Source organism: Poecilia latipinna, unplaced genomic scaffold (genome assembly GCF_001443285.1).
Source record: "Poecilia latipinna isolate Pla-1442-1.1 unplaced genomic scaffold, P_latipinna-1.0 Scaffold784, whole genome shotgun sequence".
NCBI classification, from domain to species: domain Eukaryota; kingdom Metazoa; phylum Chordata; class Actinopteri; order Cyprinodontiformes; family Poeciliidae; genus Poecilia; species Poecilia latipinna.
Window position 1 is genome coordinate 89,347 of NW_015113400.1, and position 14,796 is coordinate 104,142.

The window sequence follows — 14,796 nt, forward strand, 5'->3', positions numbered from 1 at the left end:
AAAATAATGGTTTTTTCCATTACCAAAAGGAAGACAAAAAACCCATTAAGGAAAAACCACAAATTTTAAAAAAAAAAAAAAAAAAAAAAAAAAATTCAGCTGGGTTCACCAGAGCTGTCGCAGCAACAGTTCATAAAAAGTTGATGGCTGAGACGATGAACGCTGAATTCTGAATATATCTCATATAACTGTTTACATTTGTCACTGCCATGAGTTTTAATCACTTATGGTGTGAACAAGCTCATTCATGTGTTAATGTCTTATTTAATGGAAACGCTGCAACTGTGCAATTGTGAATTTTTTTTGGGACATTAGCAGTATATAGACAAAGATTTGCTTACATTTGTAAAGGAAATGGTGCAGCTACTGTAAAAGTCACACTGTTGAGAACAGGTGGTGATTTTGACTAAGAAGAACAAAAAAGGAACAAAACCAACTTTTTACACTCCTGACTTTACATAGAGATGGCAGCGATGTTATAAAAGCAGAAATGAATCTTCTTTTCCTCCGGGTCTGATGGTTTCTGAGCTTTTTTTTTTATTCAGAATAATAATCTTATATTTGGCTTTAGTGAACATTGATTTTTCTTTTTTCTCTTTGTCCATTTTGACTTGTTAAAAATGGCAAATAAAATATCTACAGTATTAGACAAACCAGAAAAGAGTTTGTGAGTGTAGTACTTTGCCCTCGTGTTGCTTTTGACGGTTGTCATGTGTATTTTTTCTCTTCTCAGAGTTGTTTGTCGGTTCCAGACATCAAAACAGCCTTCAGTGACTCGGCACCGAAGATCGGCAAAAGAGACTGCTTAGTGCAGCCCTGCACTGCCCTCACAGGGTACAAATACCTCTGGGCTGTAGCGCTGTGTTTCAGCAGACAATATAAAGAGTTATTTGTGTTTTTGGCACTTAATAAATGTGTGAAGGATAATACTTGTAGCTTGTTGAATGCACATTTTGAGTGTATTTAATGTTTGGACTGTTGGCACATGACAAGGGCATCCTCACTGCCTAAACGAAAACAGAAATCACTCCTTTCACCACAAACATTAACAATGTATATTGTTTAAAGAGACAAGTGGATGTAGTAGATGCACTTTATATACACCAAATAAAAAACACCTATTTACTTTTTCTCACAGTCTTAAGTTAACCCAGATAAAGCTTCTCTTGTTTTAGGTAGTTGGAAATAATTTTGGAAATTCTAAGTGCCAGAATAATAAGAGGCGGAAAATGTCAGACACATATTTATCAACATCTTTCAGATTCAGAAGATTCAGTTCAACATCAGTTTGAGACACTTTATGAAAAAAAAAAAATCCACCTGTTGCTGATTCTTCCCTCGTTGTGCTGCAGGGACGGAGTGAACGAAGGCATTCAGTGGATGGTGAAGTGTGTGGTGAGGAACATTCACCGGCCGCCCAGGCAGAAGGACATCACCTAAAACATGGCTAACCCCACATATTCTGGACGTTGGCTGAGTTTTTGGACATTCCATGTGACCCCTGGAGTTGATGACATTCTGATTTTTTCTAGTTTTACACTAGTTGGAAGTTTTTCTCTTTGGACTCTTGTTACAGTGTGACTGTACAGGTTGATTTTGCACTGTGAACTTGGGGTGATACATTTTCTAGAGATCAGTAGCGGACTGCTCAGTCAGTTGAGCCTCACTGACAGCAAGGAAACATTGATATTTCACTTGTCTTATAAATACAACAAGTTTTCATTACTTTAGTCGGGTCCTTAAATTCATTTTTCCTTTATTTACAGATTTAGACGTGTCTGGCCATGAAGTTCAACATTTAATATCTGTTATATCCAAAAAGGTCACAACATATTTGAGGACGCGGGTTAAAAATGAGTGTTCAAACATTCTTTTTATTTAAATACTTTTTCTTGAAAGTCTGATTTGTTCAGCTGCTTTTAACTTTCTGTGAAGAAAAAGAGAAAAATATAAACCTTTACTCCCCATGTCGAAGCACAACCACCCTCCCCAAAGGGCATGATTCTCGCTTCGGGTGAGAGAGGTCCCAGATTCAAATCCCGGACGAGCCCCCATAAATATGTTGTGTCCCAAAAAAGGGCACAACATATTTCAGGACACGGGGTCAAAAATGAGGGTTCAAACTTTCTTTTTGTTTAAATACTTTATCTTGAAAGTCTCTTTTGTTCATGCTTTACTGCATGTAAACAGAGTGCTTAAAAGGTTACGTACTGTGTATTCATTTAAGCAAGCAAGCAATCAAATGCATTTATCATTTTATTCTTTATATGAAATTGTGCAACAAAATATGATGGTGTTTCTCTGAAACTACATCAGGTTACTGTGGGGGGGAACAAGTGGATCAAAGACCATATGAGTGTAATGATGGTTCAGCTGTGGGAAATGTAAAACTTGTGGGAGCTGCATAATAATTCAGATGATTAGAGTCAAATGTGTTTTATTATCTTTCCGTACAAAAGATACAATCAAAAATTAACAGTATTAAAGTTTACACATTTGCACACTTGAAATAGACATAGTTAATTAAAGTCATTATGTGAAAGCTGCAGGTTGGTATGAGCATGTGACATTGACTTTCTCTCCATCTGTGGAGCAACACTTCCCTCTAGTGGCCAAAGTATTCCTTCACGTCAGCATTGGTCGGACAGGTTGCAGTGTCGCAGACAGAATTACTTCAGTATGTCTGCTTAAAGCTGTAGCTTTTATTAAAAGAAAAAAAAGGTTACATTTTTACAATATAAAATGTTCACAGTGCAGTGGATGTATCTTCTGTTTAGTAGCTGTGATGCAGGAAGGCTGAACATGGGGTTTGATAAGCTGATTAACATTTCATTATTTACAAGGAATCAGTGGGATTGGACCGTAGCAGTAGGATACTGACACCTCCAGGGAGAAAGAAGATATTTACATCAATAATAAAGATCAGAAATGTGAAGAAGGGCCCTCCACAATGGTGTACATCAGTGAAGACATGCCTTCCGACTGCAGGGTGCAAGGTAAAAAAAAAAAAGAAGTTGTTTAGGGGCTCCCACACCAAAAAATAAATAAATGCATTCTCTAAATCCGTCAGAGCTAAACTGAAAACAACATGGAAACAAATACAGCTGTGCTCCGTTTATCTAAAGCCTGCAATATATAATAAAATATACAACAGAAATATCCTTTATTGTGCCTTGGTGGGGAAACAGCAGAATGATGGGCAGATGGAAGCACACAGATACACATAATCAAAAATAATGACAATAAGATGTAAACTAATACAAAATGTACAACATGATAAAAATAGTCAGATCCTATAAGATCATTTAATAACACGTCACCAGCTGCTTTTCCATTGGCCATATAATTGGAATTATGAAAATAAATTGGCTTAGTGGAAATACCGTTTAAAAAAAAAACATTTTCAATAAAACAGGTTTTTGCACTAGGATGAGATAAAATTATCTCATCCTAGTGCATGTTGTTTTGTGAAATACAAATTGTTGTATTTCACAAATAACAATGGAAACAACTTTTTTTTGCATGACAGGCAGTCATACGATCAACAAACAAATGTTTTGTGACGGGCGGAAAAGACAAAGAAGACAACAGGAAGAGGTAGGAGGGTCATGGCGCAGAATATTTTATGACTGATTTTTAATTGCCTTTCTTATTGAATGGAAACACAACTGTGAAATTGTGTGTGTGTTTGTTTTTTTCTTGAGTGGAATATAAGTTTTACGCACACTTGTATTGCTCTGTAGGTCTGCCACAGCTCTATGTGGGAGACACTGTTATTTTTGATCGCCCATTTGTCTCTCACTACCTGCAGTAGGTAGAGGAAGCATCCTGGGTCAGAGCTGGCCTTCCTCATTAGCTTTTCTAACCTCTTCCTCTCAGCTGTAAACTGCTGCTCATCACCAAAGAAGATCCTATTAAACGTGCCACACTCTACAACTTACTACACCGTAGAAGATGGCTGCCACCACAGAGACGGGAGGTATGGATTAGGGTCTGAAAAACAGGCAGGGGTTGATGATAAGAGGGGTTATTCTGTAACTGTGGATCTTTGAAACCAAATAAAGACTCTCAGTTTCTCTTGTCACTTGAAACAGAGTGAAGACTTCCAGGAAAGATGGTGACGCTTTCCCACCTAGACAGACTTAGTCAAAAGTCTTCTTTCCTTTTTTTCTTGCTATAACTTCCTTACTTTAAGGTCTGGAAAGTTAAATGGAGGAAAGAAACGACTTAAAGTAATAGACTGCCGTTGCTTTGTGGCTGCTGTGATGTTAATGCTTTACACAAGCACACTTTGTTCTGTGAAGAAATTGGGAATCTTTTATTAAAAAATATAGATATTAATGCAATTCACTTGGCAACTAGTTTAAGGATGAAAATCTAGTTTTGTTTGTCAATAATGAAATAATTCTTACACAAAAAAATAAATAAAAATAATAATCTTCCAACATCTCCTCCTACCCCATTTTATTTCCTCAAGTCATTTGATTTTGATAAATTTAACACAAAGTAACATTATTAATATCAAAAGGCTTTTCTATGGACGTGTTGTAGATAGTGATGATAGCTGGAAGGGTGTCCTGTAGCAGTCAGTATTACAGCGTTTCTGGATAAGCGTCTCTGCTGTTGGATCCCAGTCTTATGGAGAGGATACTCAGGGCTGCAGGGGGACGAGGGGGCAGACACACTGTATGTGAAAAATCAGCATATCCAGGTGGGTCAGAGCTGACTCGTCTCGACAGATAAGGCTCTCTTAAATGTGTTATATCTTATCTTATCAGACTGTCATACACGGCCATGTACACAGGGAGATTGGTTCTCTCATTGCATATCGTTCAGAACAGTTTCCAGATAATCTTAATTGATAATGAAGCATGTCTGTGGCATATCTATTCGGGACACATAGCAGCTATATCATGTAATGCATCAGCAATCCATTACATTCAGGACAGGAGACCAACCATGAACTGACAAACCATGAACTGACCCACTACTGTGATCTTGATTCATATTGTATAGATCAGAGTCTGACTTGCGATGCATTTCCCTTTTACTGCCCAGAGCTGGTCCTTATTTTTAAGCAAGTGCATTCCATCTTCTAATAAGATGGCAGGAGAGAAATTGAGCTGATTCGCATTTTCATGAATTAAAATTAATGTGCAAAGTTTACAGCCTAATAATCCCCAGAGGTTCCAGAGCAGACTCCATAGACAAAAAGAGACAACGCTTCTCAATGAGCTTCTTCAACATTTTTAAGTTCCTGGCTTTCTAAAGCAAGTGATGAAGATATTGAACAACTCTCCATAGCAGACTTATAGAAGATATGCAGCGTCTTGCACTGACGGACCAAAGCTTCCTCAGTAAGTGCATTCGGTTCTGATTCTTCTTGTAAACAGCTTAACTGTTGCATCTAGGTGAACATTGGCATGTTTATACTCCACTATAACCTCCACTCATTCTACCATGATTGATCTGTTTCTGGAGAAATCTAAAATTTTTGTGTAGTTTACATTCAGCATAAGATGGTTGTTTTCACACCAAAGCGGCCCAGCAGTTGTCTCTATGCAGCTTCTTGACCACCTTTGGTACACCTGACAACTGCAGAGGCATCTGAGTATTTCTGTAAACGACAGGAAGATGTTTTATGCTGGAAGTCGGAGGTGTACAGTGTGAGAAGGAACAGTGAGAGTACAGTTCCTCATGGTGCTCCTGGTTGGACACACAGTCCGTCGGTTTCAAACTGTGGTCTGCTGTAGGTAATCATTAATTCAGGTGATTCTAGAGATTCTGACAGAGCTGATTTGAGTTAAACTGGAGGAAAAAAGGGAACCCAGGTCTCATAGTGTTGCCTGCTTTTCTCATTTTTATGTCCAGTGAGAGGTTAGCAGAAATGCCAAGGAGGTTTAGCTGTGCCTCCATGTCCTACAGTAGCTGTCAATCAGAAAAATGTGGATATTTGAAGACGGGAAGAAGCTTGCATGTGAAAATAATTGGGCCCCAACAAACTGTGTGATAGTAATATTCTTTTAGTTTTGACGTGTTGCATCAAAACTTCATTTTGCACGTCCTGAAGTATTAGGTCGAAGCATTGGGGAACATTTTTTTCCTGAACTCCAATCAGCCAAAAATGTTTATTTACTTTTTTGTGAACATTGAATACAGACAAAAGCATACCTACACTCACCACATGCTTGTGGACATGTATTTGTATTTTCCCCAAATTATTTTTTTTTTCTGCACCATTTGGTGGCACCATGAGGAAGGAGGAATCTATGAGCTATTGCTTAAATAGTTCTGAGGTTTACACACTTCCCCCTTTCTTTTGCAAATATAACAATGGTCCTTACATGATCTCATATGCTTTATTTACAATAAAATTACACTTAAATAATGTTTTTATTGCTTTATTTTCAATAAGATGTACTTTGGCAGCTGTTAATAATGTAGTCATGCGTACAAAGGTTGTTTCAGTTTGTTGGCAAATTTGATTTCTTGTCACATATTTTCCCAAAACTACATTTTTTTCTGTATCAAGTTATAATACAGGTAAGTACATGGTTTTACAAACAATAGATGGAAGAGGAGATTTGCAGTCTTTTTGATTGTTAGTTTGAGCTACATTTTCATCGCTACCACTGAAAGCTCAAGGCCAAACGCAGCACTTGCAGTGGTCACCGAAGACGGATCCAGTTCCGCAGACCCGCTCATACGTGGTGCCTCCAGCACACATGTAGAACTTGGTCTTGTCGTCGAGGTGGGCATAGAGACCGTCGGCCTTGCCATTGCAGAAGCCAGATCCCGGAGCATGTGTAGTGGTGGTGGTGGTGGTGGTGGTGGTGGTTGGAGACGTAGTGCTAGCGCCAGGCTTGGGGGTGGTGGTTGAGGGCATTGGTGGAAGCTCTGTACAGGCAGAATTGTAGTATTACTACATGAATACCACTCATAAACTGGTATTTCCCTTTTATAAAAAGAAAACACTGATGAAGACATTGTATCTTTCTAGTGTGGACTGAGGCTGAATGCTACCACGCCTTACCGATGTTGAGAAGACTGCGTAGATGGTTCAGTAGAGGGTGGCTTCCTTCTCCACAGAATTTTCCAGCAAAGTCGTCTAAATCAAGGGCCCAAACAAAGGCTCCACCAAACTTCTGCTGCTGCAGGTAGTTGACCTGTTTGACCACACATAAGAGACGCTGTTGGAATCACCTCACACACACTAAGTGTTCTGGGAGAAGCTCTTCATACCTTGATTCTGTAGCTTTCCTTGTTGTCAAATCCTACCCACTCATTGTTTTTAGTTGCATATGGAACTTTCTGGTCATCGATCCACTGGATGGTGGTGTCCTTCACAAAGTTGCAGATCTACACAATATAAAACATTGTCAGGAATATAGAACTTTGTATTTCATTTGTAGGCCATTACCTGTCAAATACTACCAATATGATACATATAATAAGTAAGTATCCAAAGGCAGTTGTTTACTTCATAGTAGGACCAGAATCCAGCTTCACGGGTGTATGGTCCGGCTGAAGCAGGTCCACTTATAGGGGCTCCAACAGCTGTATTTGCCGATGTTAGACGGAAGGTACGACCGTAGGCTGCGAATCCCATTCTCAGCTTCTCTAATGGGGCACCATTGTCTCTCCAGTACCTCATTGCGTAGTCCTAAGAATTTTGATTGAACAAAAGATAAACATAAATAAATAAAAATACCATGGTACCAAAACAATCCTTTCATTTTTTTGCACATGCATAGATAGCCCTTACATCTTCCCCCATTCCTGTGATCTGTGCAAGATCATAGGAATGGGGGGCCTATCTCATGTGGATGGCAGGTGGGGTGCACTCTGGACAGAGTGCAAGTCCTTCACCGGGCAATACAGATTCACTCAGAACTAATAATCTTGCATTCACACAAACACACCTAAAGGCAAACTAGGAGACAGTTAACCTGACATATGTTTTAGGATGGTATAAGGATGCAAAAGGATCCTTACAGTGTTGAAATAGATGAGGTCGCCTGAATCCTCAGATCCTTGGTACAGTGGGCTGTTATGGCCAGTGAACTGGTCCCAAGTTCCATGGAAGTCATAGGTCATGACATTGATGAAGTCCAGTTCCCTAGGTAAACAAAACCCTTAGTCAACAACTCCCAGACTTCCTGTGAGAAACAACTTGACACAGCACTTACTTGGCAACCTCAGCGATCTCGAATCCACCATCGATGGTTCCCTTTCCGGCAGGCACTGCAGCAGTCAGCATGAGGCGAGGTTTACCTGTGGCTGCAGCCTCTGCAGCATAAGCTGCAACAAGTTCCTGCAATAATTACCCCAAAACTGTGAGGATGGAGGTCAACATAAAACATGGAAATATAGTTTAGTGTTGCAAAAGAAGGTTGTTGTTTTTTTTCAACCTACCCTGCAGAGAAGAGTAAACCTCTCCTTATCTTCAGGGGGGCTTCCACGGGCACCCGGGTACTCCCAGTCCAGATCCAGTCCATCAAATCCATGCAGCCTCAGGAATTTGATTGAAGACTGGATGAACTTCTGACGGTTTTCTGGTGTGGACACCATGATGGAAAACCTGTAGGAGACAGATTTTAAGGACCAAGACACTTTTTAGACAAAGTCAGCCAATAGTTATTGACCTTTTGCTGCAGGTCATTTGTCTCAGGAGTTTAAAAGACAATCCGGATGTGTCATCCTTGTACCAGAAAGTCATACTTGGTAACATTTTGATTTGCACAGTTACTTACTGAGTGGAGCCAAAGTTCCAGCCACCAACAGCCAGCAGAGTCTTCAAGTGAGGATTCCTAGAAAAATAAAAAGAAAACAGAGTATTTGAAGAGCATGAAGTGCAGTGTTGAGTAGAAGTGAACATTTAAAACTTTATGCTTTAAATGTTTGTCTGACATAATGATCTTAACTGTGTTGACTTACTTCAACTTCAGGTCATTGAAGGCCTTGTAGAGGACATCGTCGTTCCATTCGTAGGTAACCAGCTCGTTGGCGTGATTGATGATGGAGAAGGCATAGATCAGAGAGGTACACAGAAAGGGGTCTACGTTTTGTGGCAGGAATTTGCCATCACCAGGCCTGTACTGAGACCAGTTGGTGAAATAGCACTCCATTCTGCTTGTGTATGCTGTGAAAGAACAACAACATATGAAATTATAACCTCAAAGTGGAGTTCTTCAAAATTAAGTATGTAAATCGTGAAAGTATGTCTTATCTTACCCAGCTGGACAAGCACCAGACACAAGGCTTTGGAGGATAAAAGAATAGGGAGACAAATTAAACCATACATTCAACAATACAGATGGACCTCATAATGGTTGTTGAACCATGATTTTTACAATACCTGTGAGCAATACGAGCCTTGCCATGTTGTAATTTAGTTTTTTTTTCCTCAAAACTTCTTTAGATGACTACAAGAAAAAAAAGAAGAAAGAAACAGAGAGTTTTTAAATTAGTAACACAGGAAAGTCAGCACAGCCAGTTTCAGTGAAACATCAGAGGACGTCCTTCCCCTCCTCAACTCACCGTGGGACCAGACCAGAAATCCAACGAGTGGCAGCAAACTGTGGTCTTTTATACACTGCTGAAGAGAGAAAGTGAGAGAGAGAGAGAGAGGGGGAGATAACAAAAATTGTACCAACCTCCAACAAACTAGAATCATAAATATAATGTTTATTAGAATATGTAAAGATAAGATGGTACAATGCTACATATGGACAATAATTTACTTAGTCAGGGTCTAGGTGTCATTGAGATTGCGCAACAAATTACATATTATCATATCATTGATCAACCATAAAGACCTTTGAGCACTGTACATCAGTACAATATTGTTGCTGTTGTCATGAGAACCTGCTAGGAGAATAGATAGGGTCAAAATAGTGCAGTAAATAAAATACTTAAGTCAGCTGCAGAAACAACATCCTTTTCACAAAAATTATTATGTACTTTAATTTGCTATTATATTTATATATTAATTGCTTCATGGCTGAATTTCCTGCATCAAGCAGACTGTAACTTTATATACCTGAAAAAAAAATGCAACAACATAAGAGAGAAAATGGAATAACTTCAAAAGGGTGAGATTTTTCCATTTTGCGTTCACACATAGGCAAGCTAGCAGAAAGGCTAATGGAGTATTTCTCCAGCATAATTGGAGTTTTTTCTATTCAGAGCTTTGGTTGCTCTATCTTCTTTCTTTAGAAAACCACTGACTGTCACTCAACAATATATTCTGCAGCTTACAGGTCATATTTCTGCCCTCTGTGATTGTGAACTACAGTACTGATCCAGCCTGGGACACAAAACTGGGATGAAAAGAAAACGGTCAGCTGTGCAGATCAGCTTCAGAGTTGCATAATGGGGATATAAAGCCAACACAAATAAACTCAGCAATATTTGACAACCTGAAATTAAATTGCCAGTTAAATTACAGGAAATTGTGGTGATTCATGACCATGATGCATATACCTTGCAGCAATGATAAAATCACAAATGGAATGCCAGATGTCAAAGCAAAACAAGAATATTAAAATATAACATATTTCTGTATACTTTCAGTGTGACAATTTTGTTTACTGAGTGCATATTAAAGTGGAGAGACCACTTTAAAAATATGCTTATGTATAGTTTAACTATGTAAAAGTCCAGAACAGTACATTTTTTAAAATCACTTTACTAATATTCAGTTTGATAGTAACTAATTACATTTACTATATTACATTTACTGTATTTTTTTTATTTACTCTTAGGAGTGTTTTTTCTATCCTGTACTTTCATTTTTACTTGAGTCATTTTACTATAAAGTATTTCTACTCTTACTTGACTAAAATTTCTAGATTATCTACCCACTGAATGAAAAACAAATAAAACAAAATTTCACCAGACACAGACACACAGCTGCAGTTTTTGTTAAAGTTTCATAATTTTTTTTTTATTTGTTATTGAAATAAACTGATTTTGAAAAATGTTATTTTGCGTGATTTTGTTATTTTTGTTACTTATGTGAATTATTGTCATTTTTGTCCTTAAAATACCAAAATTTCCACTTGACTTTATATTTCGCTCCGCCTGATTATGTAATATTTAAATATTTAATGATTTATATTTTGATCAGTTACTCAGTACTTGAATAGACTTGAATATTAAATACTTTTTTCCCTTGAGTCATTTCTTGGACAACTGCTTTTTACTTTTAGTTGAGTAAAAATATGTAGTAGTGCTACTCTTCCTTGTCTACGTGTTTTCTGTACTCTGCCCACCTCTACTAATATCTCCCATATGTCAGCGCTAAACTTTGTAATGAGTACTGTCAATCTTCTAGTTGAAGTAGATTTATAGTTCAAATTTTATTCACCATGGTATTTTAATACCTCTCTCGTTATTACACAGTGTTAAACAATAAAATATAATGATACTTATGTAACTGATGTGCAGGACATAAATACCAGGATAAACCTGATGTTTATCAGCTGAAATCTTTATTAGTGTTCCAAGCCCTGCAGCAATGATGTGACAGCATCAGCATGAAACTCAATACATATAAATCATCTATGCAACAAGGTGACAAAAAGTTACTAATTTTAAGAATTATTGACGTTACACACTGACAAGCAAACATAAAGGCTAATTAAATAAAATTAGCCTTTGTATTTGAAATAATTCAGTTCAGTTTATTTCTATAGCAGTAATTCACAACAAACGTCGCAAGGTGCTTTACAGAGAAATAATATCAGTTCAGTCACACATACATTCCATTTGACCATAGTTATCCAACAGTACACTATGCTCAATTAATTATTCAAAGTAGATGAAAATGTTTCTATGTAAGGAAATCAAGCAAATAGCGTAAAATCTTTGACTTTCAGCATTCATTCTTCCTGGATGAACACGTAGCAACAATCACTTCAAAGTCTTGTTAGGGGATGCAATTCCATGAAAAATATTTTGCACAGAATTGATATGGGTCGGTCGGTGTACAGATTTTGTACAAAACTGCGAATTTCGGGTTATTTTAATATGATTTAGAAACGACCACGTCTTTCAACAAATAAAAGTTGGAAAAGAAAAAGGTTTTTTGATCTTTGAACTTTCTGATATTAAAAGATTCTATACAGCAAATGGTGGTCATCTTTTCAAGTTTCAGATATTACATGTTTTTGCTATGTATTCCTTAATATAGGAAAACCTTGTTGATATCTCCAGGAAAGGTTCAGTCAAGATCAACGTCATGATCTGTAGTTTTCTGTAGTGGAAACTACAGAAAAAAGCAAAAGACAGGTTATGAAACAAATTTCAGTGATTCCTTTGGACTATAGATTTCTGTTTTATGTCGTCGACAGTGTGGCCTGTTTATCTAATTGCACTATAAATATTTATTAGCTTGATAGCTAACACATTTTATACTTCTAGTGGTGTTTCCTTGTCTTTGCATGACAAAGACAAGGAACAACTTATCACCGGTTGAATAGTCATTGAACTGAAAAATAAATGAAACTCCTGGTATTTTTTGCATGTCTAATAAATGATTGTTCAAGTGGAAAGGACGAGAATTTATATCAGGTTGGTGCAGATCATCGTAAAGTGTCTTAACATGTTGTGGTAGATGGTGGTGACGGTGGTAGGAGTTTGTCTCGCCTTGGGTAGATTGCCCATTCAAGACCTCTCTTTGCTGTTGTGACCTTGGGCAAAACACTTAACTTGAGTTGCCTGCGGTGGTGCTCAGAGGGCCTGGAGTTGCCAGTGCATGACCTCTATGACTCCAACAGTCTGACAGGATGTAGCTTGCCACCATTTGTTTGTCAATGACAGAATGTAGGGTAAGACAATTCGGAGACCTGACAGCGCATTATACGAACACTGGCCAATTCAAAGCAGAGTCTCAGGAGGTTTTGGGGTTGAAAAATGAAAGCAAAAAAGGTGTTCCTCTACTGTTAGTCCAAGCATATTTTGCAGACTATGTGATGATCCTGCTTTTCTAAGAGACCTCTAGCACTTCCTGACCAGAAATAAGCTGACTTTCATAAGCTAACCCCAGTTTTGTTTGATATGTAACTTGCAGATATCATAAATGATTTCAATAAAATCATTTTGATGACTAAAAGACCTGAGAAAAGAAACACATCAAATACACAAAAACTGCTTCAATGACCATGTTGACACTGAGCTTGATTGGCCAGCAAACCCTAACTGCACAGAGAATCTATAGAGTATTGCCAAGAGGAAAATTAAAGTCATCAGACCCAACATGTAGATGACATAGAGGCCGTTATGGCTTTATGTCGTCGGGTTGAGAAGGATGATATGCCCTAAAAGTTTAGAGGCCTGATATCCCCTAGAAAACATATGGTCTAAAGCAGCGGTGCCCAAAGTCGGTCCACAAGAGCCGGCATCCTGCATGGTGTAGTTCTCTCCCTGGTGGTTGTAACAACCTTTTCAGCATGTCATTAGGCCTTCTAATGAGCCATCATTTGATCCAGGTCTGTTAAACCAGAGAGAGAACTAAAACATGCAGCATGCCGGCCCTCAAGGACCGACTTTGGGCACCATTAGTCTAAAGGAAGTTATATGGTCATTTGACCTTGGTCTTCTCTGACGAGAGATCGGTGACGGCCACCGGGTTGGAGTCTCAGGAAGTTGAGGAAATCTCAAACATCAAAGGTTAATAGGGGCAGTATCCCCTAAAGATTTGAAAGGGGTGGTGTCCCCTAAAGGTTTGAAAGGGGTGGTATCAATTAGAAAGCAACAGACACTTTTATTAATGTAATGCTTCAATTGGTGACTGTGTTCTATAACTTTATATTTTTTGTTTTTAGATTGTAAAGCACTTTGAACTGCCTTATTGCTGAAATGTGCTATACAAATCAACCTGACTTGACTATGCATTCTGTGCCACATTTATGTAGTAATTCATTTTAAAGAAGACCCAACTAACTATTATGGGCATAGAACAGCTAGGAAAAGCCCAGATGATTGTATTATTATATAGCAACACCAGTTCTGTCAGGAGGAATGGGCCAAAGTTTCAGCAAACTCCTTTGAAGAGATTTCTGTAGGAAACCCAACGTACCTTGGGTACCTGACCCAAGTCAAACAATTTATAGGCCATTCTACAGAAATGTTTATTCTAAGGAAATGTTTGAAAACTTCATAAGAACTTTCTAACTTTGTTAATCAAAACTGAAACACAAAAACTTTAGTCTGATTCAATGCCAGGCAGTTAGGAAAAAACATATTACTTCAACACAGTATTCATAACTAGCTGGGTTCAGCTGTAACATTCTATTCATCTTAATCATAAGTGTATTTTCAAATTGACCAGTCTAGAAAAATAAACCTTTATTGACCAATGTAACTCTAAAAAATGCATACATACATGTATAAATATACACAATTATTGAAAATTTTGTTGTTGTTGTTAACCTTTATGTATATAAAACCAATTCGATCGGCCTTGACCTTAATACCCTACACCTCCTTTCAGAGGGTCACAGGTCAAATATAGAATCTGAAGGAAGTGTGATCGGTAGCTGCCCTGATTTTCTCCAGCTGTGCCAATAACCTCTGGACTATTGTTATCTGTGCAGCTGGTGGCTCAAGCTTCAAGGATCTCACCTCTGTGCGTCATCTCATCCTCTTCTGAAATGAGACCTACTAAAGTTGGGTCGTCTCTAAGTGATGTGATGTGTGAAGAGCAGTCATGGGAGACACGAACACGGAGGAACGGGTCAGAAGTAGTCAGACCTGACACAGAAACAGATACTAACTCTGACCAGGGAACTG

At 38.2% G+C, this 14,796-nt stretch overlaps 2 protein-coding genes across 5 annotated transcripts in view; one reads left to right on the forward strand and one right to left on the reverse strand.

Moving 5' to 3' along the window:
- Positions 1 to 1,893, forward strand: part of arfrp1 (ADP-ribosylation factor related protein 1) — a 7,761-nt gene extending 5,868 nt beyond the window's left edge. Inside the window, exons 6-7 of one of the 2 annotated variants that reach the window (XM_015046596.1) lie at positions 734 to 834; positions 1,353 to 1,893. In XM_015046596.1, coding sequence (XP_014902082.1) covers positions 734 to 834; positions 1,353 to 1,440 — 189 coding nt within the window. In that variant the 3' untranslated portion in view covers positions 1,441 to 1,893. Of the gene's footprint in view, positions 1 to 733; positions 835 to 1,352 lie in introns of those variants that run through there. The other variant, XR_001426704.1, reaches the window with a different exon arrangement.
- A 4,492-nt stretch (positions 1,894 to 6,385) lies between these two features.
- The window catches only part of LOC106956038 (acidic mammalian chitinase-like), a 22,830-nt gene continuing 14,419 nt past the window's right edge, over positions 6,386 to 14,796 (reverse strand). Inside the window, exons 1-12 of one of the 3 annotated variants that reach the window (XM_015046594.1) lie at positions 9,541 to 9,623; positions 9,359 to 9,425; positions 9,235 to 9,261; positions 8,938 to 9,142; positions 8,754 to 8,810; positions 8,416 to 8,581; positions 8,190 to 8,314; positions 7,996 to 8,119; positions 7,481 to 7,663; positions 7,243 to 7,359; positions 7,034 to 7,166; positions 6,458 to 6,897 (exon numbers count right to left, since the gene is read on the reverse strand). In XM_015046594.1, coding sequence (XP_014902080.1) covers positions 6,641 to 6,897; positions 7,034 to 7,166; positions 7,243 to 7,359; positions 7,481 to 7,663; positions 7,996 to 8,119; positions 8,190 to 8,314; positions 8,416 to 8,581; positions 8,754 to 8,810; positions 8,938 to 9,142; positions 9,235 to 9,261; positions 9,359 to 9,383 — 1,419 coding nt within the window. In that variant the 5' untranslated portion in view covers positions 9,384 to 9,425; positions 9,541 to 9,623 and the 3' untranslated portion in view covers positions 6,458 to 6,640. Of the gene's footprint in view, positions 6,898 to 7,033; positions 7,167 to 7,242; positions 7,360 to 7,480; positions 7,664 to 7,995; positions 8,120 to 8,189; positions 8,315 to 8,415; positions 8,582 to 8,753; positions 8,811 to 8,937; positions 9,143 to 9,234; positions 9,305 to 9,358; positions 9,426 to 9,540; positions 9,624 to 14,796 lie in introns of those variants that run through there. The other 2 variants (XM_015046592.1, XM_015046595.1) reach the window with 2 other exon arrangements.